This window comes from Copadichromis virginalis, linkage group LG16 (genome assembly GCF_057382275.1).
Source record: "Copadichromis virginalis isolate Kocher_CV1m ecotype Utaka linkage group LG16, C_Virginalis_male_GT1.1, whole genome shotgun sequence".
NCBI classification, from domain to species: domain Eukaryota; kingdom Metazoa; phylum Chordata; class Actinopteri; order Cichliformes; family Cichlidae; genus Copadichromis; species Copadichromis virginalis.
The window spans coordinates 22,564,457-22,591,370 of NC_140633.1; the positions used below are offsets into that span (position 1 = coordinate 22,564,457).

Consider the following 26,914-nt stretch of genomic DNA (forward strand, 5'->3'; position numbering starts at 1 on the left):
CGCAAGTTTTAGTCTTGTCCTGTTTTCCCTAAAGGTTTTAAAGACATACTACACAATATGGTGAGATATGGAATATGGTATATGATATCTCTTTTAGAATCACTTTGTTGGTGCAAAAACAAAATTTTATGCCTGTTAAAAGATGTTGTCTTCAACTAAAGCAAATGGGGACAAATAAAGCATTGTTGTGTAGACACAACACTGATTGAAGTTCCTTTTTTTAATGCTTCAGTGATTCATTGAAGTCAAGTGGCTCAACAAACTTGTCAGAAATGCTCTGAAAATGGTCAGATACAAAGACTGGGGTAAAAATGAGTGGAAAAACATCAACATGTCGAAAAAAAAAGGAGAAAAAAACTTTTAAAGAGCTGAAGAAGGACTATATAACCATTGCTTAAAAATACTTGAACAAACAAACAAACTATGAACAAACCAAACAAATCAGAATGAGAAAAAATATGATCTGAGTAACTTTGAACATGGTTATAGTGTTTCAGAAACTGCTAATCTGTTGGGATTTTGTCACAAAATCATCTCTAGCATTTACAAAGAATGGTCAGAAAACGAGAAGAGATCCAGTGAGACATCAACTGCGCATTTTTTGTATGTGAAAATGTATTTTTTGATGGCAGGGGTCAGAGGAGAATGTCAGACCTGCTTTGAAATGACAGGAACAATTCGTTACAACCAAAATAGGCATAAGAGCAACTTGAACGCATAACATATCAAACGTGTCAAGGTTCCACTTCTGTCAGTGAAGAACAGGAAACTGAGTCTAGAGTTTACAAAGACTGAAGATGGGGAAAAAAATGCTGTCTGGTCTGATGAGTCTGCTGGTAGGGTTAGAATCTGGCATAAACAACATGAAAAGATGGGTTTATCCTACCTTGTATCAACGGTTTACACTGCTGGAGGTGTGATGATGCAGGAGAGATTTTCTTGGGACAGTTTGGCCCCTTTACTACCAAATGAAAATCATTTAAATGTTGTAGCCTACCTGAGTATTGCTGCTGAACATGTCCATACCTTCATGACCACAATGTGACCATCTTGTGATAGCTGCTTCTAACAGGATAGTGCCATCATGTCAGTATGAACCAAAATTTCTGATGAATGTTTCCAGCACCTTGTTGAATCTACAGGAAGAATCAAGGCAGTTATGAAGGCAGAGAGGAGGTCCAACCCAGAATGAGCAAAATGCATCTTACTCAGTTACCAGTGAGTTTATCTTACTACTTTGCATTTGAATGACTGCACAATACCAATACATAAAATGTATATTGGAGGGCAGAGTGCTGCCTTTTTGTTGTCAATAGTAATTAAGGACAAAAACATAAAACAATGTGGGGTTTTTTGTTTTGTTTTTCGGCTTTTTGCTGTGTTTACCAAGACACTTTTACCGTCTCAGGCTTCTAAATCTGGTAAAATGTCACAATCTAAGGCTCCTCTTCTGATGAATCACAAACTTACGCAACCACGGAGTTCTTTAGACTAGCATACGTCAAAATGGTCGTGAATGAATGCCTCTAGGGGTTTGAGGGACTTTCTCACGTATGGGAAGACAAGCACGTCATCTTTCATGTTTCCCAGCATGATACAACCTGCTGGTTTAGACATAAAAAGGTAGCCTTCTAGTTAAACTTGGACTTATGGCGCCAGTGTGATGGCGTGATGCAAGAAAACTCAAGATGAGGAGTTCACAGGAGCGTTCCGCTTATGTTTGAGATGAAATACTTTTATCCCACCTAAGTTAAGCTGCTGAGCAGACTTCTTTCTCTTTTTTCTTTTTTCTTTTTTTTGCACTCATCTTTTTCATAGAAGAGACCTGCCATCATTGTCTGTGAAAAAAACAAAACAAAGAAAGGCAAAAAAAACTGTCTAGCTTAGAGAGAAATTTACTCAGCTGAAGACGAAGGGGAAGTGTTATGCATACGCATGTCCCTTACAGAACAGGAATAGGAAGTATGAAGAAGACAGGAAAAAACACAAATCCACTTCTCAAAGCAAAAGAACTGCTGCAAGCGTAAACCACACATGTTTGTTCACTTTCTATTTAGGCTGCGTGTGCAGGTGTTTCTGAAGGTGGCTGCATGCTGCTCTTCTTGCAGAAAGGGAGTTTTGAAGCTCTGCTGGTTTGAAAGATGAGTGACACACTGGAGAGGACTACAGACTGTCCTTTGCCACTTCTCGCTGAGGAGTCCAACGTGAACGAGGAGAAAGGGAATGTAACAGGACCAAGTGAGTTACGTTGGGAAGATGGAGGTCTGCCCATGGAGCTCCAGAAAGGGATGGAAACCCTACGAGTGAACAGAGAATTGACTGATGTGACACTGCGCGTTCAGGGTCATGACTTCGCTTGCCATAGAGCGATTCTGGCGGCTGCAAGTCACTACTTCAGGTAAATCATCATCTGGTCTTAACTGTGTCGTGATCTCGGGCCTACTTGTTTTACTCACAAATTATGGCCGGTCTCTACAGGGCAATGTTTTGCAGCGGTCTCAAGGAGAGTCATGAGGAACGTGTGGAAATGAAAGGTTTGGACAGCGGGACGATGCACTGTCTCTTGGAGTATACCTACACCAGCCGAGCTCTCCTCACACACTCGAATGTCCAGAGAATACTCGAGGCTGCCAGTCAGTTTCAGGTAAATCAGCTTAACTGATCTTTGTTGCTCAATCAGGGTTTTTTTTGCAAAATCATTGTCTGATGCCAGGTCATTGACATTTTTAACACCAATGTAAAGATGTAGTGAAATCAAACAGCGGAGGCAAAAAAGTTCTACAAATCGAGGTGTGAATTTAGACTTTAAAGACCAAGTGAACCATTTTTTACAAAGACATTTGACCTTAACATGTTTTTCACATAAAGGCAGCACAGCTTGAATTTAAGTCCATAAAATAAATCAACCATAAAGTTTATAATTAATCTGACTGAAAGTTGTTTTAGTCGAGTTTAACTTGAAAAAGGCTTTTGGAAACGATCTCTTTCAATGAATTTTTAAACCATCAACACCATCGGTTCATACAAACTTTTTTATATCTCTTACATTTTAACCACCTGCATGTAAAGTCAGTTGGAACAAATAGGCCATCAAAGGAATGAAGACGCCTCGTGCTGAGTTAGCAGCAGAAAGCAAACCATTTATTTCTAATCGGGATGATGGATTTGGTGTTGTGATGTGGAACTGTAATTAAATTTTTGAAACTGCTATCAGCTTCTTACTTCAGTTTTTTCCTTGCGTAAAGGGAACAAACACATGATTGAATGAGAAATTGGTTTTGCTAAGAGGGAAGTGAAAGTTGGTCAGTTGTTTACACTCAGGATCATTTTTCCATAAGGGCTTAAATTAACTACACAGCTGTGCCACACTGCAGAGGAGGCAGGTGTTTGTGTTTGTGTGCTTCTATTTTTGCAAAAACGCTTTGGGTGTTAAATTTTGATGATAATTTCTTCAGGCACTCTTGCTGGATTGTCAGCGTAACTAAGAAGCAAGGTTAAGATCACGTTAAGAGTTAGGGTTAAGATTATCGTATGAGGCTAAATTTTATTTTATTTTATATCCTTAAAAAAACTAATCAGGTATCTCATTTTATACTGGCTTTGTGAAAGAGCTTTGTGAATGCTTTTGCTGCAAGTGATAGATAAAAATATCCACAGCGAATCTGTTGAATTTCAAACGCAGGTTTTCAAAAGCTTATATAAATTCAGGCTATGGCAATTAGATAAGCAAAGTGGGCACTGGGGAAAACTGTGGGCCTCTTTAGTCCAAAATTCTATTACTGTCCACTGTTGGATTGTTTTCTTGCTGCAAATAAGAAAACAGTTGTTTGGTCTGACGCTGACAGACGTCTGAGGACTCACTGCATACAAATGTTTGACTGTGTTATACTTTAGAAGGCATTTTTTTGCAGAAAAAGTCCCCCATCGCTTACAAAGGAAGTGCACTGGGACAGAATTGATTTACAGCCAGTTTACCAACAAGAAAATTCTAAGCCCTTAAAATCCAACTATAGCTGTAATTGCCAATTTGGAGCAGCTTAATCAGCTACAAATAGCTTTAACCGATGCCTTTGTTCTTTTTGTCTCTTTAGTTCCTTCGTGTGGTAGATGCATGCTCTAGCTTTCTCAGCAAGTCTATGCAGCTAGACACCTGTATTGGCATCTTAAATCTGGCTGACAGACATGCCCTGTCAGCCCTGCGCGCCAGAGCTCAGGACTATATTACTACTCAATTCTCTCAAGTGGTCCAGCAGCAGGACTTCCTGGAGCTGCCAGTGGAATCTCTGGAGACTATCCTGCAGAGGGATGACCTGGATGTGAAATGTGAGGAGTGTGTTTTTGAAGCACTCATGCACTGGGTGAGAGCCCGGCAGGATGAACGCTATCCCTCACTGGCCAGGTTGCTTACGCACGTACGGTTGCCGCTGCTGGAGCCGGCATACTTTGTTGAGAAAGTGGAGTCAGATGAGCTGATACGACGGTGCAGCGAAGCTTTTCCTTTGTTGCAAGAGGCCCGAATTTATCATCTCTCTGGCAGGGAGGTCAGTATAAACTGCTGGGCATATTGTGTTTTATTGTTGTTAATCACTGTTTGTCTCATGTCCAAGTTTCATATATGTTTGACCTTTTTAACAGGTGGTCTCAGAACGAACCAAACCACGTGTGCAGCACTTTCTGTCAGAAGTATTCTTGATCATTGGAGGCTGCACCAAAGACGAACGCTTCATTTCCACTGTCACATGTTTGGACCCTCTCAGACGCAGCCGCCTGGAGGTCGCCAGGATGCCAATGACAGAGTTAGAGGACGAGTCCCAAAATAGAAAATGGGTGGAATTTGCTTGTGTCACTTTCCACAATGAAGTATACATATCTGGTGAGTGAACATATTCTTTTTTTCATAGAAAGGCTTCACTTGTGAAATTGTGACGATTGCTCCTTGTTGTTATTACCCGTGAAGTGTGCACTTCACTGGTATTCAAATGTAATGAGAATTTAGGAATTTATAGTATGAACAAAACAAAACAACAGGAAGTCGTGACATTATTTCTGCTCTAACAGTTGCTGTGGTTTTAGGTGTTTCCCAACGCAGGAACTGACAGTTCTAGTTAAGTGGAACACGCAGACTGTAAATGCTATGACTAGCACGCAGGATTTCTCCATCTTTAAACAGCATGATAACTTATGCAGAGTTATTACTAAAGACTTGGTGATATGTCAGTATTTTGGAATGAATGCAATATTTGTACAGATAATCACAGTTGTCTCTAATGGTCTTGTTGCTGTAGGAGGTAAGGAGACACAGCATGATGTCTGGAAATACAATGGTGCCCTGGACAAGTGGATCCAAATCGAGCCCCTGTCGACTGGGCGCTGGAGGCACAAGATGGCAGTTCATTGTGGGAAAGTGTACGCACTGGGAGGGTTTGATGGAGTTCAGAGGCTTTCTAGTGTTGAGGCCTATGATCCCTTTCATAATCGCTGGATGCAGGTAAACACAATATATGTACTGTATATATGTGAAGGGTATAGTTTGTAGTTCCTAATAAAAAGTAAGCAAAAAGGAATTACCAACAACTTCAACCTGCGCTGCATTTTAATGCATTTTAAAAGCATTTTAATTCATGTTTTCAAATCTGTTTTATTTGGACAGTCTTGTTTTTATCATGTACTCTGGGTGTTGCTCCCAGTTTTCTGCACCACCATCTTCGATGAGCGATTTCTCATCTAATATATTCTTCTTTAACCTAGTGCAGTATATACAACTCCAGTTCCCCTCAAAAGTTGGGAAGGTGTGGAAAACATACATAAAAACAGAATTTGATTTTTTGCAACTCTCATAATAACACGTTTTATTCACAACAGAACACATAAAACATATTGCATGTTTAAACTTATGACATGTAAGATCTTGAGATAAAAATAAAATTATTTGGAATTTCACAAAAGCAACATATTTGATGAAAGCAACGTGTTTTTAAAAAGTTGGGGCAAGGAGATTTGTGATTGTGTAGCATCTCCTCTTCTCTTTACATCAGTCTGTAAATGTCTGGGAACTGAGGACACCAGTGTTGGGATGTTAAGGAAAAAATTTTCCTCCACGCTTGTCTGATAGAGGGTTAAAGCTGCTAAACAGTGTAGGGTCTTCTTTGTCGTAATTTTCATTTCATAATCTGACAAATGTTTGCAGTTGCTAAAAGGTCTGGACTGCATTCAGGCCAGTTCAGCACACTGACTCTTCAACTGTGAAGCCATGCTGCTGTAGGCTGCAGTTTAGCATTGTCTTGCTGAAATATGCAATAATTTCTGTGAGAAAAGGCTATCTGGAAGAGACACTTTGCTCTAAAACATGTGTCAATCTGTGTAAGCTGCCATTTCCATAGCCACTATTGCCCCCAGCATACCATCAGAGATGAAGGCTTTTGAACAGAGTGCTGATAAGTCAGAGGTCACAGCGCCCATATGCTCTAAAAAGAATTTCAAATTGGAATTTGTCTCTTCTATTTTCCATTTTGTTGCAAAATCTTCTTTCAGATTTACATTTTACAGCATTTGTGGACTTTTTAGACAACTGTTGCTCAAACTTAAAATAAACAAATATTTTTTGACAAAATAGTAAAATCTCTCAGTTTAAACATTAAAATATGGGTTTGTGCTATTTGTAAATCATTGCAATGCGTTTTTTTATTTACAATTTACATAGTGGCCCAGTTTTTTTAGAACTTAGGTTTTACTATACCTCACGTGTCACATAAGTTACTTATGTTACTTTCGAGAGTTCGGCTTTTCTGCTATTATCTGCATTTGTATTCTATGTGTTTTCTTTTCCTGTTCAGAAATTCCATCCCATTTAACTTTTGATCCTATGCCTGTTTCTTTCCTATTTTATTTACCTCAATAACTGACTTATGTGTGATCTCCAGCCTGAAAGTAAAGTTTTCAGTTTTGGACTTTCACCTGCCTGTGGTGTTCTATCATCAGTTGCAGCTAACATAATTTTTAAGTTAGCGTCTTTTGTTTAGATCTTTTAGCTTTTTAAATTGCCTTACTGTTTTGATTCAGACATACTTATATACGCCTCTTATTTACTGCAGGTGACACCTCTTGCAGTAGGTGTGAGCTCATTTGCTGCTGCAAGCTTTGACAGATGGATCTATGTGATTGGTGGTGGGCCGAATGGAAAGCTGGCCACCGATAGGGTCCAATGCTGGGAGCCAGGGACAGGCGGCTGGGAACTGAAAGCACCCATACCCATTGAAACTAAATGCACTAATGCTGTTACATTCAAGAACTGCATCTATGTAGTTGGTAAGCTGTCAAATCCCACTAAGTACATTTACTTACTTAATGTTAATGGTATTTATATGTAACTTTTAGAATATTGCAGTAACATTGACATGAGCCTTTTCCATCACGACTGCTTTTGGTTTTGATATATTTAATGTATTTTCAGACTTTTATTATGATTCTGCGTACTGATATAGTATATTAATTTGATATCTGTCCAATTCTCTTTGTGGTCTCAGGCGGTGCCATGCATGCCATGTACTGCTACTCTCCTCTATCTGATTCCTGGACCCTTGTGACTCGTCTGGGGGAGAGGGCAAGCTGTGCTATCGCTGCCTGTAACAACAAACTTTTCATCACTGGAGGAAGAGATAACAAAAACCAAGTCATCTCCACAGTGATGTGCTGGGATGTCGCCCGGGGGGTTTTGACAGAGGAGTGCGTTTTACCAATGGGAGTCTCGCACCATGGCAGTGTGACCCTCATGAAGTCCTACACACATATACACAGAATAACACCTGCCTCAGAGAGCCAATGACACAGGCGTCTGTGAACAGGACTTATGGTGCTAAGAGTGGTTGTAGGATTATGCATGAAGAGTAAAAACATGTTCAAAGATAAGAAATATGTTTGGGGTTTTTTGCATGCATTACAATGTTTACTTTATCTTTGTTACCGTTTTGTAATATATTAATGACTATGATGTTTTGAAAACATTGCGTTTGTAGTTAAGCTTTCTCAGAAAAGTGTGGCTTACAACGTCACAACAGGTCAAAATAAGTCTACAAACACAAAAACGAAAATTAAACATTTGCTAAATCATTATCTTATAAGTTTCTTATTAACTGCCAGAGAAATTTAAAGTTGCAAATGAAGGAAAGAGCAATGCAAAAGCAATTAAAGTAACTTTTGGATTTTCCTTTTATGTTTTCAATTAGCAAACTAACTCTGAACTCTACACTTTAATGCTGATTTATTAAATGCAATGGTATTTGAACGGAACACAGGTTACCTGCGTATTAACAAATAAACTGACATGTCAAACAGAACCTGTAATCCATTTCCTTGTGAGTGCTGCCATCAAGTGGTGAAAAGTACTCATGTCGTTATTAAGAGTTTCACACTTTTTGTGAAAGTCAAAACAATGCGACTGTTAAGACACGAAAACAGTCAAAGACATATATTTTTAAAGACGAACCATTGGCCGTATTTATTTCCTGGTTCTTCTGAAAACCACCTGCGTTTCATTGTCACCGTTGTCGCGCCAAGGTACCGGAAACATTTAGATGGGGTGGTGCTTGTCCTACCTGTACTCTGCACCTGCGTGTTGTTTTTGTGGGACTTCGCAGCCAGTCCAACTGCAGGTTTCGGTTTAGATGCAGGTGCTGTGAAGAGATTGGTAGGCTGTGGGCCAACACAGACTTGTTCGGTGAGAAGAGACTGATTTAGCTTGGAGAAGAAAGTGAAAGTATCCCTAAATAAGGGACGGAGGCGACATTACTGCCTTTTCAGACGGTTTAGAAATGATTTATTGTTATTTCCTCGCCGTTTGGATCCTTACCTCCTCGGCAGGTGAGTTTTAATAGCCGGAACTTGATAGGTTCGATACTTTTCTGTGTGAATGTGTAGTGCACAAGGTCACACAGGTCCGACTGAGGACACCAGGCAGAGATTAAGGTGTGCCACAACAACTCAGTATTTTCTCACCAACTTGTAAACTGTAAGTTATTGTAATTCACAGTTTAACATAGTTTATATCGTGGGAAAAAAAAGCTTCACAGGAATGTTGCTTACATTAATGTGTAGTTAAACACATTAACACAAAGGCCAGCTGCTTGCAAGCTGTAAAAGCAGCCTGGCACTAAAGCAGAGCAGTTAAACGCGAAGAAAATGTTTAACGTTTAGTATGCGCACACTGATTTGTTCATACTTTATGTGTTCAACGCCCATGACCCAAACTTATTGAGAAAGGCGAGACTCGGGTATGACTGCTATTTCCTACTGATTTTTTGAATGTTTAATTCCTGCCCAGGTAATTTTTTTAAAGCTTGGCTAGTCTGCAGGTATGAAACATTTTGTGCAAAGAGATAACAGACCTGGGATAGGCTCCAGCGCCCCCCGCGACCCTGAAAAGGATAAGCGGAAGCGAATGGATGGATGGATGGATGGAGATAACAGACGTCTGTGGAGTGACTGTGATTTGTGTAGCTATAATTTGCCCCCCCCCTGTTTCTGACCTTCTTAAGTGGAAAATACACCAATACATTCATCACTGTGGAAATAGAAAGGGATTCTTCTTAGTATTTATTATGTTTATTACAGTACATTGATTGATGGATTGAGAATACTCAGAGAGCTCCTTACAAACCTGTACTTCTGTGTTAAGCTTAACAACCTCTCCTACCCCAATGAATGCTTCACTGCTATTTCAATTTGGATGTCATCACATTTCCTGCATCTCAATTCTGAAAAAAACTGAGGTTTTTGTGTTTGGCCCTGACAGCTTCTCTGTGAAGCTCAGTCTTTAAATCAGTCCTTGGTATTGTTTTTGACCAGGATTTTAATGTTCAGTCTCACATATGAAAGCTCATTCAGCCTCATTTTTTTCATTTAAGAAACATTAGACTTTATTAGACATTAAGCATTCCAGTGTTAGTCTTTTTAATATTCCTGATTTCTGAGGTAAAATATTTTTGGTCTTCCATTATTTTCTCATGTGGTAGGTTTTTCTGGTTTCATTTACATTTGTAGCGCAATCCTCATGGCACATAACATGTCCTTACATCTGATTTTTAGATATGTCCATTTCTGTTAGCTTCCTTTCACTGTAAAATGTTTAGAAGTCAGCATGTAAACTTTGTAAAGTTTACATGCTGACTTGTCTTTAATCATATTTAAAAAAAATCTTGTTAACTCTTTTAACAATTTATCTTTTGAACTTCAGCATTGACAGATATTTCTAGTAAGTACTATTTAAACACTTTCATTGAAAAGTATTAAATAAAATATTTCATCTAATAAAATGAGATTCAATTATATATGGATCATATAAAAGCATATAGAATTGTATTACACTGTACTAGCATGTTGGCGTATATTGCTGAAGTCTTGATACTGAGCTGTCACCATGCTCATAATAGTCTAAATTATTTGTATTTTGCGTCTTACTTCACTTTTCTGTTTTCTAGTTGCTGGAAAACAGAAAACACAATATGGACTCGTGGGTGAGACAGTCAACTTCAGGACAGATATCAGAGACCGCCTTGATGACATTCTGTGGAAACACAATGGGAATAAAGTGGTACAATTTGATGGCAAAGAGCAAATTGAATACAGTCAATTTCAAAAGAGGGTCACCCTCGACTGGGGCTCTGCAGACCTGGAAATCAACCAACTGACACACAGTGACAGTGGACAATATGAATTGGATGCGGGAAAGGGAAGTGGTGTTATTCGTCTTAACTTTGAATTGAAGGTCCTAGGTAAGTTCATTTTATACTACCTTTTTAATAACTAACAATGACATCCGTGTTCTATATGCTTGTGCGTTGCTATACTAACTCTAACCTATTGCAATAAATATTGTATACATGTGTTACACCCCGGCCTAGGCAACTGGCGTGCAACACAGGAAAAAAAAAAATAAGGGGGAAAAAAAAAAAAAATACTACGGTTCTCCACAAAAATCCCAAAACGAAAGTATCGACAACTATTTACATCAAAGCAAAAATAAGACATTTATTTACATCACAACACCAAACTATTTACAACCGGGGGGGAAGATCGCGACCATGACAAACTGAAACACAGGGCTTAAATACATAGAGGGAGCAATCAGGGAATGGACAACAGGAGGGAAACACAGCTGGGGCAAATCAGAACTGACGAGACAAGGAAGCGTAAACTGAAAACACTGAGATAAGACAGACTTTCAAAGTAAAGCAGGAAACACATTACAGTCACGCCTAAAACAAAACACTGACAACACCGAATCGTAACAGTTCCCCCCACCCAAAAATCAAACATTTAAAACATGTAACCCCAAAGAAAATGTTTGATTCATGCCCAGCGCATACGGCACCGGCTGCTGTTCTGCAGGCGACGCTGATGGCTGGACAGGCCCCTTGGATCCTCCAGTGGAAACGGAAGGCTGGAGCGGTCCCTCGGACCCCCCAGCGAAGGCGGATGAAGGCTGGAGCGGTCCCTCGGACCCCCCAGCGAAGGCGGATGAAGGCTGGAGCGGTCCCTCGGACCCCCCAGCGAAGATGACGAAGGCTGGAGCGGTCCCTCGGACCCTCCAGCGAAGACAAACGAAGGCTGGAGCGGTCCCTCGGACCCTCCAGCGAAGACGACGAAGGCTGGAGCGGTCCCTCGGACCCTCCAGCGAAGGTAGACGAAGGCTGGAGCGGTCCCTCGGACCCTCCAGCGAAGACAAACGAAGGCTGGAGCGGTTCCTCGGACCCTCCAGCGAAGGCGGACGAAGGCTGGAGCGGTCCCTCGGACCCTCCAGCGGAGACAAACGAAGGCTGGAGCGGTCCCTCGGACCCTCCAGTGAAGGCGGACGAAGGCTGGAGCGGTCCCTCGGACCCTCCAGCGGTCCCTCGGACCCTCCAGCGAAGACGACGAAGGCTGGAGCGGTCCCTCGGACCCTCCAGCGGTCCCTCGGACCCTCCAGCGAAGACGACGAAGGCTGGAGCGGTCCCTCGGACCCTCCAGCGAAGGCAGACGAAGGCTGGAGCGGTCCCTCGGACCCCCCAGCGAAGACGACGAAGGCTGGAGCGGTCCCTCGGACCCTCCAGCGAAGACAAACGAAGGCTGGAGCGGTCCCTCGGACCCTCCAGCGAAGGCGGACGAAGGCTGGAGCGGTCCCTCGGCCTAGGCAACCGGCGTGCAACACAGGAAAAATAAAAATAAGGGAAAAAAAACAAAAAAAACTACTACGGTTCTCCACAAAAATCCCAAAACGAAAGTATCGACAACTATTTACATCAAAGCAAAAATAAGACATTTATTTACATCAAAACACCAAACTATTTACAACCGGGGGGGGAACACAGGGCTTAAATACATAGAGGGAGCAATCAGGGAATGGACAACAGGAGGGAAACACAGCTGGGGCAAATCAGAACTGACGAGACAAGGAAGCGTAAACTGAAAACACTGAGATAAGACAGACTTTCAACGTAAAGCAGGAAACACATTACAGTCACGCCTAAAACAAAACACTGACAACACCGAATCGTAACACATGACTGAAATGCATGCATAAAATGTACTTTTATTTAGGGCTGAACGATATATCGCATTTGCGATAATATCGCGACATGATCAAGTGCAATTTTCTAACCGCAAAGGCTGCGATTATACTGCGATTATAAGGCTGTCCAAATTACTACCATATCCCAGAATTCATAGCGCGGCCCAGCCAAACTCCAGTTTCCAGCAATGGCGGCCGCTACTAAGTTTTAAAATTACTCATACTAATCTTTCTGGGTCACAAAATAAACTTTTAACATATTTTCAGGCGAGAAAGTAGTTGTGTAAACATCAAATATCTGCTCGGTTTATCAAGATATCCCATATTTGCAAAAGTGCTTCGACGTTTTCAGAGGCGTCTGCTACCCACCAGCTCGACAGCTAGCCGGGAGCTCGAGGATTACTGATGCGGCCGAGAACGGCACAACTCCCGGCACATCATTTTCAGATCACCGCGGAGTTTCGCTGCTCGGGTTAAACGTAATATATAAGTCACTTAGACAACCTAAAAATGTTATTGTTGGGCTTTTTTCAGTGTTTTGTTTGTTCGTGAGTAAATCGGTTTGGCTGAGATTAAAGTTATTAGATTAGATAAAATAAAACTTTATTAATCCCCCGGGTGGGTTCCTCCTTGGTTTTCACACAGCTGACTAAACGTCAAACAGAAAACTTATTAAACAGAAGTATGAGACAGTCGAGAATTTACACCAGTGTCTGGTTATATTTTAGATAGCAAGAAGCAGACGGCCGAGTTTATTAAACTCCACCGAGACAGCGGTGACGCTAATCAGAACTAGCCTTCTGATTAGCTAATCAGAAGGCTAGACCGTCCAATTTCACGCCTTTAAATTTTAAAGGCGTGTTTGTGTGTGTGTTTATACAATTGCTATTATGTTTGCACTTTATGTGTAATGTTACTGACTGCAGAGATCAGTAAGATGTGTGTATTTTTTATTTATTAGTTTTATTTATTTAATATTATTTTTTAATTGAATGACTGTCTAGTAGTTCACAGATGTCGAAAAACTGAGTGTGGTAAAGCCACTGATTTTTTTTAATGTATATTTCTGCAATCTGCACATTGTACTGACTTTCATTTTAATGTTTACACCAGGGTTCCTTGTCAGCACTTTATGCTCAGATGTTTGTAAGCTAAAAATAAACTATTGTGTATGTTCAAATATACTGTTGTGATTGAAGAAGTTAAATAAAAATGTCAGTCATCAATTCATGCATCACCTCATGTCATCATAACAGAGGTCTGTCTTCCAGGAAAGAACAGTTTAAAATTAATGTAATATAGTATTGGCCATACTATATGATGTATTGCTTGTCTTTGTTTAATAATACAGAAGACAAAGACCTTAAAAAATAATCGCATATCGCATCGCAATCGCAATATTGGGGCAAAAAATCGCAATTAGATTATTTTCCATAATCGTTCAGCCCTACTTTTATTACAGAAAAACTCCATGTTATGCAGCTACAAAATATTGGATCTCTTTGTGATTACAGTTGATATTTAATACAGAACACTGATCAATAAAAATCATGGTTTATAAGTGTGCATTAAAGTGAAATTGCTCATATCTGTGGACATGTGTTTGTCTAACAGTGTAAATATGAAATCATATTATAGCCAAACAAATACGTCATAATGACAATTGGAGTAGTACTTCCAATTTCCTATTCAATATGAGCAACAAAAGCGCTTTTTTATTACGTTTTCTGTTACGCTTTCTATTAAGTCTCATTCACCCAACACACAATATATACATCAGTCAAACCAAACACTGCCCAGGAGCTAAAGCACTTAAAATGAAGCATAGTAGCAGCTTGGAAGGCCGGAGGAACTCTTGTTGCAGACTTGAGATTTTACTTTACTGGAATCTGGTTTAAAATCTTCATTGAATTTTGAGTGAAGGCAGTCAGAGTATGAAATGAAATTGTAGTTGATATGTGTACAAGGCTGAAAAAAAAAGCTTTCCAGAAGGTCAGTGCATTTTTTTTTTTCGTTGAACAGATGAAACAGATCACTGGTGAATATATATTTTATTATTATTGTTTTTAATATTATTTAACATTTGAACTTGTGGATAAAAAAGTTTTTCTTTTATAATTTCCAAAAAAAAAAGAAAAAACCCGAGTCACTTTTATAAAACAAACATCAGTGGTGTGGAGTAACAGGTAATTCTATATTGTACTGATTGTACATCACACATTTCTAATTAAACTATTCAACTGTTTTTTTTACCTATTCTGGCAAATTATTAGTTCTATTTATAGCTACATTAAATTTTCAGCTGAACACCAGTTAGTTAACTCTGCTTCTGACTTTCATAACTGTAAAAAAATATGATACATATGCTTTTATTCTGAAGGATTATGAATGCTTTCTCTATTGTTGCATTGTACCTTAAGGATAAAAGCTCTTGGTGCTTCCACCAAAACGTCCCACAGCTCATCATGATAACAACAGCTTATCTCTTAATTAATCACTTATTGGGCATTTTATTCTACTCATATTTGGTTCAGAGAGACTCTGCCCTTTAGAAAGCTAGTTAGTTACTTGCTAAGCAGCCTAACACCGTATATACTTAACCTACATTGGATTGTAATTCTAATTAATATTAAGGTAGTGTCATATACAAGCTGCTATTATGCATTTTCAAACCAAATGTTTTGTTGTCAGTCCAGCCTTAGCTTCCTCAGCCTCAAACCAGAAGCTGGTGAGTTTATATCTCAAACTCAGGGCCAGTAAATTATTAAACAAGCATCAGCTTGAAATGATTTAGCCTTTTTCACACTTGGATAATTGACAGCAACATGATGATACACCAGATTATTGTATTAATTCATGAATACATTTGCAAGTCTACGCAATATATATTGTCAGAAGATTTATAATTTTTATGTATTTTAATTTCAGATTTGCTTTTTTGTATTTGTGCATGTATATAGACACAGTGACCAAGCCCACCATAACCTGTAACATGAGCGATGGCAGCAGCTCTGACAAATCAGGAAGTGAAGCCACACTGAAGTGCTCTGCACACTCATCACAATCCTTAAACTACACGTGGAGCCAACCTGGAAAAATTCAGCCTGGCCAGATATTATCGATACCTCTAGGGACAGAACATGATGATAAAGTATACAGCTGTACTGCAAGCAACCAATTGTCCAAAGAAATAGCTACATTCACTGCAAAGGATTGCTACCCTGGTAAGATTTTACTAATTAGCTGTAATTAATGGATTGAATTGGGCATTTTCAGAAACCATTTGATACAAACTGCTTTTATCAGTGTGTTACGACCCTTCTAGGGCTTATCCCACCAAAGGCCACTGGTTTAATTGGGAAACAACACCTAAACTACTGCACTGATAATAACAGTGACTTTAATCTCAAAGAATGCAGTTTTCTGTTAACTTTACTGTAATATAAATAACAATATACCTGGACAATGATGTGCAGAGTGCACAACCTACTGTGTTATCAGTTATATTAGTGGAAAAAAGATATTTTATTAATTGCATGTTTGAAAATTCATATACATATCCATTTGGTAATAAGGGAGACTGCAGTGTTCATGTTGTCTAAAACCTCTGGTTTTATGGAAATATAACTGCATTGGAAATGTGTTTGACTGTTATGGAAGTTGTTCTATTTGGATTTCTGTGTTTCTGTGCAGTTGGAGCCTCAACAGGACTCATTACTGGACTGATTATTGGCGTGATAGCACTACTCTTGTGTGTTTTGGGTGCAGTGTTCTGTGCAGTAAAGCATAAAGGTAAAATAAAATAACAACAGTTTAAGAAATGAAAACTTCTTGAGAGGAATGGGTCCAAAAATACTAACTTATCATGACAAACCAAGTGATACACAGGATATATGGTAGATTCAGAGAAACTGTATATCCTGTATGTAACATAAGGTTAACAGACTTGACTTGATAGTATAATACATTCTACTGGACTGATGTTTTTTTTATTTGGCGATCTAAATACTAATTGGATATTTGTAAATGTATTTATGTGGAGTATTGTTGAAAACCTCTGTGTTTAAGTGACTTTAACCTTCATAGTGTAACTTAAGAAAGAAATCACATTCCGTATTTATTATTATTTCTCCTTTTTCTTGATTCCAGCAAAAAAGGAGAAAACCGCTGCGGAACAGCCACATAGTGGTAAGGAAAAATGTCTAATCTTGTGTGTTTTGTTTTGTTAGTGACAAATATTTTTGACATCATTAATTTAATGATTACTTTTACAATTCAGTGATGAGAGACAATTATGCAGTGTTGTGCAGCGGTGTTCTGAACAACAAACAGACAAAGGCCTAAAACCTGTTGTCATTTCAATATCACCTATTATCAATGATTTTAGAGGAATTTATTAATACCATACATTTTTCATGTATGAACTAACTCAGCAAAAAAGAAGGTTAAATGAGCAATCTTTAAAAAAAAAAATCCTAAATAATGAAGAAATGATAAATGGTCTATAACTAGACCAATGGGGATAATCAGCTGATTATTTCGACTTTGTTGAGATAAACAATGAAGAGGTTACCTGGGAAGAAAATTATTTTTTCTTTTAATTTTTTCTTTTAAATTAGTTACTTTTTTTGTATTTCCATCTATTTCAGATCATGAATCTGATCAACCATCAGACCCTCTTCTTCATAGAAGAGAAACAAGGCCCTCTTCCCAAAAGCTTCACCATTCGGAAGAAACTTTGAAGAATAGCAATTCTGATCACAAAGATGAAAAACACAAGAAGTTGGACCGACACACTGGAAAAGGTAAAAGTAAAAGTAGCTCAATGTTTTTCCAGTTCTCTGATTTGGAGTGTTTTATATGCCTATTTTAGCGTAATAGCCAGAAAAGTGTATCTCACTCTCTCTGTGTGTATGTGTGTGTGTGTTGTGTTTCTGGTTCATGTAATCTATTCTTTGCTTCAGCTGAGGGATTAAAAGACAGAAGATGCAGACAGTTTGTTAGAAAAAATATTTTTGTGCAGAAATACATTGATTAAAAATAGTAAGATTAGAAGTAGTATCAAAAATAAAACTTCAACAGATATCTTTATGTGTATGGTCATGACTAGGACTTACTCGTTATTAGTGATTAATTTCCATACTTTTTAGAAAACAGCATATGTACCAAACTAGTACTTGAAAAAAAAACTTTACCAGTTACACACTATCAAAATTCTTCAGCTTAGTAAATTGTCTTAGTAAATTGCTTAGAAGGTTTCTGCAGTTTTTCCAATCGTGCTGCTGATGTCTCAGTTCACATGTGTCCACTTTTCTCCCCTGCTAAGCTCAGTTTTTCAGTTTGTCACCTTATTAAATACATAATTTTGGGTTAGGTGCTGCATTGAAGCTCACCACACTACAGTTTTTAAACATCTTTTAGCATTTTCCTAGCAGATACAGTTGACAAGGATTAGTTTTCCCCTTGTGTTGGCTGGACTTAATTTTTAATTTAATTAACTTAAGTCATTCATTGCTGGTGGATAGGTGGCATGGACCAAATAGAATAGAATAGAATAGAATAGAATAAACCTTTATTATCCCACAGATAAGAAATTTCGGTGTTACAGAGCTCTTACAGCAAGGGAAAATAAAATATAAAAGGAAGACACAAGGTGGTCCTATAAATACGTAGCTGATTTACTGTTGCAGACATTTATTTGCATTGATTTCTCAAGACTGACCTTCTGTGTAAAAGACATATCTAGATTAGTATAATATGTATAAGCTGACACATAACATTACCTTGTGTACCTTTTCTTTTCACTGTCTCTCCCTATAATAAACAAAGCAGGTCACAGTTATATGGAAATATTCTGAAAAACCCCCCCCAAAACAGCTACAAGAAGACACTTACTAAAGTGTAAGTGTAACACTTACTAAAAATGCAGCTGATGCACCTGGAGTACAGCTAATGGTAACCTAGCCAGCCATTGCTTAATAATTTAATAAAATCTCAAGTTTTATTAGTTGCTCTAAGCCAGACCTTCCCAAAGTTTGGGGCCCGCCCCCTAAGGGGGGTCGCAGAGCCATTGCAGGGGGGGGCGCGGTATGAAAAGGGGGGGAAAAAAACAACAACGCTTGGACACTGCTAGCACGGGGCGCCCACACAAACGCAAAGCAGGAGATGAAGCATCGCTGCATACGTTTCCAAACCAACTTCATTCTAAGCCAAAGACTAGAAAATATGGTGAAGCATATCTTCCCTTTGGTTTCACCTGCACAAGTGCCGAGGTAGGTCTCCCCTGCAGAATTTGTTTTCCCTTCGTCAGGAGCACGTGCTGGACTGTTCAAATCAAGGACAAACAGTATTCCACATCCTTGATTTTTAGTTCACAAACACTTGTTGTAATGACTAACTACTCCTGACATTTTGGAGATGTTAGCTCTTTATACAGTAAAGTTACAGTGGGATACAAATAACATCAGGCTGATCCTGCCACGATTTGTTCCCCCTGTCTAAATCAGAGACAAACAGTATCCCACAGCTGTTTATGTTTTTAAACCCATTTTGCACAGAGAGGCATTTTTTTTGAAAAATGTATTGATAGCAATGTTGAATATTAGTACACAGTAAAAAAACAACTACACGTAAAATAATTACACCGTGACGCCTCTGCCTTTCTAAATGGAGGGACAGTAACTGCGTGTATGTATGTAAGCGTGTAATACCTGCTATGAGGGGCCATACAAGCCAAAATTCATTCTTTCACTCTCACATAGTTTTGGTTTAATTTTTATATTTAGATATTTTTATTCTCATGTTTACACATATTTAGCACACACATTGCAATATTGTGCTCTCTTATACATGTATTTTAATGTACATATTTACAAATTGTCACTCTAACATACATGCATTTTCATTTATGCATTCCTACATTTTTCTCTCATTTACATGCATTCAATATGCATTTAATCTCACAAATAATATGTGTATGTAAGAAGAGAATGCATACATGTCTTAAGAAAATATGTATGCAAGAGAATAATGTATGTGAATGAAAGAGTATAGTGGAAACGGAAGGAGTTTAATGGAAACGGAAGGCTGGGTGTCTGTACCGCTGTGATTGGCTGAGAAGCACGCACAGGTCACTTTGAAGTGTCTGACAGCATGGAGGGGGGAGAAGAAACTCGAGTTCTTCAGCAAGCTATCAGGGTGTTAAGAAAGATTTCATCATCTCCTGAAACGGTCACATCGTTGTCCTCGTCACTTGAGGGGGGGGGACGGGACGGGACATTTTTCTTGTAAAACAAAGGGGGGCCTAGCAAAAAAAGTTTGGGAACCACTGCTTTAAGCCATCTAAATGGCTCCTAATGGTGAAAGCCACACAAGATGAGAGGTTTTCAAGATTATTTTTTTCAAAAATGTTTTTGTTATTTATAATCACTGATCAGTGGTATGATATTGCAGTAGATTCATTTTTTTCTGTTTGTAATTCATTCCTTACAGTGAAGAAGATGGTTCAAAACATTGAACAAGGACAGATAGGTAATTGTTGTTTTTCCACTCATGCTAATTGATTGAACCAGTGAAATATAATAACCAACTTTTTGGGGAAAACAACTTGTTTTATTATCTCTCTCTCTCTCTGCCATCTCAGATCCAGTCTCTATAGAAAATGAAGTGGAAGAGAATAGGAAAAAAGAAGACAGTAAATCAGATGACATGACAAACACCATTTCTAAACAGACAGGTGCAGAATCAACAACAATAAACTACTTTTTTTTTTCCTGCTACAAAAAGAGTCACACCGTTGTTTTCTTGGGAAATGGCTTCTTGACTTTCTTGACAAATTTTAAAGATTGGTTTAGTCCAAAGCTCTTTTTACTGTTTCTTCCAGAGTCAGAGAAAAGGGTAGATGAGCAAACATCGGTTTCACTTGAAAATGGTATTTGGCCATCTGCAGTCCAGCCAAATTCTCCTTTGAACGACGAGGCACCTGTTGCTGCGGAAGATGTCAACTCACAACAGGCCCCTGGAATAAAGAAAGAAAATCAATCAATTGGCTCAGGTGAAAAAAAGAGTGTTGTTCACCATTTCTGAGTGCAGAAACAGTGGTAATAACCCAATAGGTTTATTTTATTCATCTGGACGTAGTGTTTTCAGTCGGAGACAACTGAAACCAGCCCACTGAATGAACAATTCTATTCAGTTCAGCTATTGAAGAAATGTACTGTTTAAGATTGGGAAAACCTGCAGTCAGCTGAGACTGAAGAAGTCACTTGGATGAGTGACAAAACATTTCTCCCACTGAAAATGCTGCGTCCACATGAACAGAATCAACTTTTTGGGTTTTGCATACCTTGATGATTGAGCATGCATAAAGACAGTAGTAATAACTAAGGTTGGGCGATATGTAAAACCTTTCCAACCGGCAATCATCAGTCCAACAATTGCAGATGGGCGATAGTTTGGCGCATGCGCAGACTTTTGATGGGTGGGGCAATGTAATCATGCATGGACTGATTTGCGTGTTTACAAATCAGTGGTTTACAAATGGGGTGGCTGTGGCTCAGGTGGCAGAGCAGATCAGCTACTGATTGGAAGGTTGGTGGTTTGATTCCTGGCTTCCCCAGTCTGCAATATCCTTGGGCAAGATATTAACCCCAAATTGCCCTCCGATGCATTCATCAGAGTGTGAATGTGTGTGAATGTTTATTAGTTGCGCTTGTGTGAATGGGTGAATGAGGCATGTTGTATAGAGCGCTTTGAGTACTCCGGGAGAGTAGAAGAGCGCTTTATAAGAATCAGGCCATTTACAACACATTTTATTTTTATCAGCCACCTTTGATTTTCTGACAAAAACAAGATGTTAACTAAATAAAACTGAATGCATGGGAAATAAAATGATGATAATGATACTGACATTTTTTGTCAATGACAAAAAAGATCTGTAGAAACGAGGTCCAATGAGAACTAATTAAGTTGTGTAGAAAGGTGGGACCAGTTTAGAAGTAATGCAGTTAGAATGATCAGCATTTGATCTGCCCCTGGCAAATGGTACAGCACAACTAGCTCCCATGTTTCTTGTTTCTCATGAAAATGCAATAAACAAAGGACACATTTGTCACAGTTCAAAAACGGGTAAAAACAAAACAAACCTTTAAACTATATATTTTAGTCAAGTGAATCTTTAGATTTTCAGTCAACTAAAAATAGACTAAAACAGAAATAACTGAAATGCCTAAATCACACTAAATCTAAATCATAGTTAAAGTGTTAAATGTAACACTGATCTGTGGGGATTGAGTTGTTCATGGAGTCACCCTAAAGTACTGCAGCAGTGTAACGTACTGCATTTTTGGCACTTACTGGTTTCATTTCTTTAATGTTGATAGTTTCCTTCTAGCATTTGGTGACTGCTGGAATTTTGTATAAACTTGTGGCTTCATGTCTAAACTATATTTTTAAAGTACGTCAAGAAACAAGCTTTTCATCACCAGCAACCTAAGCTTCAAGTTTGGTCCTAATTAGCAGATGAAAAGTTATAATAGTGAACATGGAAAAGATTAAACATTGTGAGCATGCATACATTAACCTAAAACGTCATTAACCAAACTAACTTAGCAGCACTACCACCTACTAACTCCCAAGGCAGCTTCTTGCTGAAGCAATATTTTTCCTTTTTCTGTCTCAGGTGTGGAAAACAACAAAGATGAGCCCAAAAAAGTTAAGCCTGTTGTGCCTGTAAAGTCTTTTAAAATCAGAAAAGGACAAGCTAATATAAATCCAGCCAGAGAAGAAGAACACAGTGGGGCCACAGAATCTGGTCTGCAATCATCCACTGCTCCTAAAAATCCAGGTTTGAAAGTATACCATGAAAGCTAGATTCAGAATAGTCACAGGAATTTTTTTTTTACCTTTTATCCATATAACATATTTTTGTCCTTTTAAATTCACACATAGATATTTTGGATGACGTTGGAAGAGCTTTAATTGTCAGGAAGAAATGTGAAAAAAACAATACAGAAATCTTTTTGTTACTCTTCATTTTACCAAAGATTATATTATTATAGAATTCTTATTAATATTAATTAACATCTACATCATCATGACGTCTGGAGCATTGTATATAATTTGGGTGACAGTGGAAAATGTCTTTTTGTTATCTAAAAAAGAATTTGAAAACCAGCATTGAAAAGATTTTGTTACTCTTTGAACCAGTCGTCATCCTTTGATGATTACAATAACATTTCCTAGTTTAGAAGGAAAAGATGTCTTTAAAAATTACTTTACTGTTTCAGGATCAGAGCAACAGGAAGATGAGGAACCAAAGGGTTCTACTGAAAATGGTTCTTCAGCTAACCAGCCAAGTTCATCTTCGATCAACAAGCCACCTGTTGTTGGGGAAGATGTCAGCTCAGAACAGGTCACAGAAGAAAAAGAAAAGGAATCAGATGACAAGACAAAGAAGGAAGATCCACCGACCGTTCCTGATCAAACAGGTGCAGAAACAACAGCTATAAACTGCTTTTTTTTGTTTTTCTGGTACAGAAAGAGTCGCACTTTGAAAAAGACTTCATGAAAATAATGAGCAAACATGTATCTAAAGAAAACAGTGAATAAGATGGTGTAGGTGTCCAGGAAGAAAGAGATAAGTGAAACTGCCTTTATATAGTCTGTAGTCTTGGAGCGCCATAATGTCAAAACTATTCAACACCAGTACCTTTCAATACTCCTCTGATATTATACATACAGTCCCTCATACAAAAGATCAGGACAGAATAGGCAAAGATCCAGACAGACAGACAACATATTAGAGGCAGACAAACATACATTTTTTGACATTAAATCCAGTGAAGCATAGAGAATATAAAATTAGCTCTTTAATAGGATTGAACAGAGTAAAGAAAAATGTACATTTTAGAAGATGGCATCAGACAGTATTTGTCTTAAATCAGTAAATAGTATGAAGAAACACTCAGGTGCATAAGTTTATTTTTTGGGCCCATGAAATATTATTTTGCAATTTTTTCCTCTGCATATCACCACAGTGAAAGTTAAGTCAAACAATCAAGATGTGATTTAAATGCAAACATCCAGCTTTAATTTAAAGGGTTGGATAAATATATTGCATTACTGTTTAAGAATTTCAGTAAGTTTTTTAAAACATACACCTCCATTTTCAGAGGTTCAAAAGTAATTAGACAGTTGACTGACAAGTGGTTTAATGGCTGGGCCTGTCACCATGTTATGACAATTTATTGTCTTAATATGTCATGACATATTAAGACAATAAATTATGTGGTTGATATTTTGAAGCATGGTCCTATATATATTCATACATGTACACTTTGCCTGTCACATGTTTGCTATTTGGTCCTAAATAAAGTGTAAAATGTTAGAACACACACAAAAACTAGAGCTGAGACCGCTGATGATCCGGTTGTGTAGTTACCACAAACAAGTCATTTACCAAAATGCTCCAAAAGCCGTCAACACCACAAACAAGTTCAAGAGACGAGGCCTGGTAGCACCTACCTGTCATGTAAAGTGACCTCACATCAAATGATGTATGACTTTAAGCTTCATAAAATTTTAACCAGTAGCTATAAAGACGGTCACCACTTTATTATCAGGGTCTGTGCAGATGTTAATTTTGTAAATAAATCATTGTCATTTTATTTTTATCAGCCACCTTTGATTTTCTGACAAAAACAAGATGTTAACTAAATAAAACTGAATGCATGGGAAATAAAATGATGATAATGACATTTTTTGTCAATGACAAAAAAGATCTGTAGAAACGTGGTCCAATGAGAACTAATTAAGTTGTGTAGAAAGGTGGGACCAGTTTAGAAGTAATGCAGTTAGAATGATCAGCATTTGATCTGCCCCTGGCAAATGGTACAGCACAACTAGCTCCCATGTTTCTTGTTTCTCATGAAAATGCAATAAACAAAGGACACATTTGTCACAGTTCAAAAACGGGTAAAAACAAAACAAACCTTTAAACTATATATTTTAGTCAAGTGAATCTTTAGATTTTCAGTCAACTAAAAATAGACTAAAACAGAAATAACTGAAATGCCTAAATCACACTAAATCTAAATCATAGTTAAAGTGTTAAATGTAACACTGATCTGTGGGGATTGAGTTGTTCATGGAGTCACCCTAAAGTACTGCAGCAGTGTAACGTACTGCATTTTTGGCACTTACTGGTTTCATTTCTTTAATGTTGATAGTTTCCTTCTAGCATTTGGTGACTGCTGGAATTTTGTATAAACTTGTGGCTTCATGTCTAAACTATATTTTTAAAGTACGTCAAGAAACAAGCTTTTCATCACCAGCAACCTAAGCTTCAAGTTTGGTCCTAATTAGCAGATGAAAAGTTATAATAGTGAACATGGAAAAGATTAAACATTGTGAGCATGCATACATTAACCTAAAACGTCATTAACCAAACTAACTTAGCAGCACTACCACCTACTAACTCCCAAGGCAGCTTCTTGCTGAAGCAATATTTTTCCTTTTTCTGTCTCAGGTGTGGAAAACAACAAAGATGAGCCCAAAAAAGTTAAGCCTGTTGTGCCTGTAAAGTCTTTTAAAATCAGAAAAGGACAAGCTAATATAAATCCAGCCAGAGAAGAAGAACACAGTGGGGCCACAGAATCTGGTCTGCAATCATCCACTGCTCCTAAAAATCCAGGTTTGAAAGTATACCATGAAAGCTAGATTCAGAATAGTCACAGGAATTTTTTTTTTACCTTTTATCCATATAACATATTTTTGTCCTTTTAAATTCACACATAGATATTTTGGATGACGTTGGAAGAGCTTTAATTGTCAGGAAGAAATGTGAAAAAAACAATACAGAAATCTTTTTGTTACTCTTCATTTTACCAAAGATTATATTATTATAGAATTCTTATTAATATTAATTAACATCTACATCATCATGACGTCTGGAGCATTGTATATAATTTGGGTGACAGTGGAAAATGTCTTTTTGTTATCTAAAAAAGAATTTGAAAACCAGCATTGAAAAGATTTTGTTACTCTTTGAACCAGTCGTCATCCTTTGATGATTACAATAACATTTCCTAGTTTAGAAGGAAAACATGTCTTTAAAAATTACTTTACTTGGTTTATTTTAATATATTTATTGGGAAATGGCTTCTTCGTTTTCCTGACCCATCTTTACACCTCACTGGAGAAAGACTGGTTTAGAATAAACCAAGTTTCCCTCCAAACTATTTAACCCTACTACCATCTTTTAGCAGACTAGTGGACTTTTTAAACTTTTTTCCCCCGTTTGTTTCAGGATCAGAGCAACAGGAAGATGAGGAACCAAAGGGTTCTACTGAAAATGGTTCTTCAGCTAACCAGCCAAGTTCATCTTCGATCAACAAGCCACCTGTTGTTGGGGAAGATGTCAGCTCAGAACAGGTCACAGAAGAAAAAGAAAAAGAAAAGGAATCAGATGACAAGACAAAGAAGGAAGATCCACCGACCGTTCCTGATCAAACAGGTGCAGAAACAACAGCTATAAACTGCTTTTTTTTGTTTTTCTGGTACAGAAAGAGTCGCACTTTGAAAAAGACTTCATGAAAATAATGAGCAAACATGTATCTAAAGAAAACAGTGAATAAGATGGTGTAGGTGTCCAGGAAGAAAAAGATAAGTGAAACTGCCTTTATATAGTCTGTAGTCTTGGAGCGCCATAATGTCAAAACTATTCAACACCAGTACCTTTCAATACTCCTCTGATATTATACATACAGTCCCTCATACAAAAGATCAGGACAGAATAGGCAAAGATCCAGACAGACAGACAACATATTAGAGGCAGACAAACATACATTTTTTGACATTAAATCCAGTGAAGCATAGAGAATATAAAATTAGCTCTTTAATAGGATTGAACAGAGTAAAGAAAAATGTACATTTTAGAAGATGGCATCAGACAGTATTTGTCTTAAATCAGTAAATAGTATGAAGAAACACTCAGGTGCATAAGTTTATTTTTTGGGCCCATGAAATATTATTTTGCAATTTTTTCCTCTGCATATCACCACAGTGAAAGTTAAGTCAAACAATCAAGATGTGATTTAAATGCAAACATCCAGCTTTAATTTAAAGGGTTGGATAAATATATTGCATTACTGTTTAAGAATTTCAGTAAGTTTTTTAAAACATACACCTCCATTTTCAGAGGTTCAAAAGTAATTAGACAGTTGACTGACAAGTGGTTTAATGGCTGGGCCTGTCACCATGTTATGACAATTTATTGTCTTAATATGTCATGACATATTAAGACAATAAATTATGTGGTTGATATTTTGAAGCATGGTCCTATATATATTCATACATGTACACTTTGCCTGTCAC

At 38.0% G+C, this 26,914-nt stretch overlaps 2 protein-coding genes across 8 annotated transcripts in view; both read left to right on the forward strand.

Annotated features, from left to right (window-relative positions):
* The first annotated feature begins 1,159 nt into the window (after nucleotides 1-1,159).
* On the forward strand, nucleotides 1,160-8,333 carry klhl6 (kelch-like family member 6). Its single transcript, XM_085433839.1, has 8 exons — nucleotides 1,160-1,218; nucleotides 2,058-2,398; nucleotides 2,479-2,644; nucleotides 4,092-4,541; nucleotides 4,636-4,873; nucleotides 5,286-5,488; nucleotides 7,092-7,305; nucleotides 7,524-8,333. The coding sequence occupies exons 2-8, from the start codon at nucleotides 2,142-2,144 to the stop codon at nucleotides 7,820-7,822; spliced, it is 1,827 nt and encodes a 608-aa protein (XP_085289965.1). The 5' UTR covers nucleotides 1,160-1,218; nucleotides 2,058-2,141; the 3' UTR covers nucleotides 7,823-8,333.
* Nucleotides 8,334-8,629: 296 nt separating this feature from the next.
* LOC146690762 (uncharacterized) overlaps nucleotides 8,630-26,914 on the forward strand; it is a 29,424-nt gene continuing 11,139 nt past the window's right edge. For 2 of the 7 annotated variants that reach the window (XM_085433844.1, XM_085433846.1), the window contains exons 1-13: nucleotides 8,631-8,856; nucleotides 10,473-10,766; nucleotides 15,502-15,765; nucleotides 16,235-16,333; nucleotides 16,691-16,729; nucleotides 17,191-17,346; nucleotides 20,033-20,071; nucleotides 20,184-20,276; nucleotides 20,424-20,594; nucleotides 22,221-22,385; nucleotides 22,828-23,028; nucleotides 25,068-25,232; nucleotides 25,848-26,054. In XM_085433844.1, the coding sequence (XP_085289970.1) occupies nucleotides 8,808-8,856; nucleotides 10,473-10,766; nucleotides 15,502-15,765; nucleotides 16,235-16,333; nucleotides 16,691-16,729; nucleotides 17,191-17,346; nucleotides 20,033-20,071; nucleotides 20,184-20,276; nucleotides 20,424-20,594; nucleotides 22,221-22,385; nucleotides 22,828-23,028; nucleotides 25,068-25,232; nucleotides 25,848-26,054 (1,942 nt within the window). In that variant the 5' untranslated portion in view covers nucleotides 8,631-8,807. Of the gene's footprint in view, nucleotides 8,857-10,472; nucleotides 10,767-15,501; nucleotides 15,766-16,234; nucleotides 16,334-16,690; nucleotides 16,730-17,190; nucleotides 17,347-20,032; nucleotides 20,072-20,183; nucleotides 20,277-20,423; nucleotides 20,595-22,220; nucleotides 22,386-22,827; nucleotides 23,029-25,067; nucleotides 25,233-25,847; nucleotides 26,055-26,914 lie in introns of all 7 variants that reach the window. The other 5 variants (XM_085433840.1, XM_085433842.1, XM_085433845.1 and 2 more) reach the window with 4 other exon arrangements.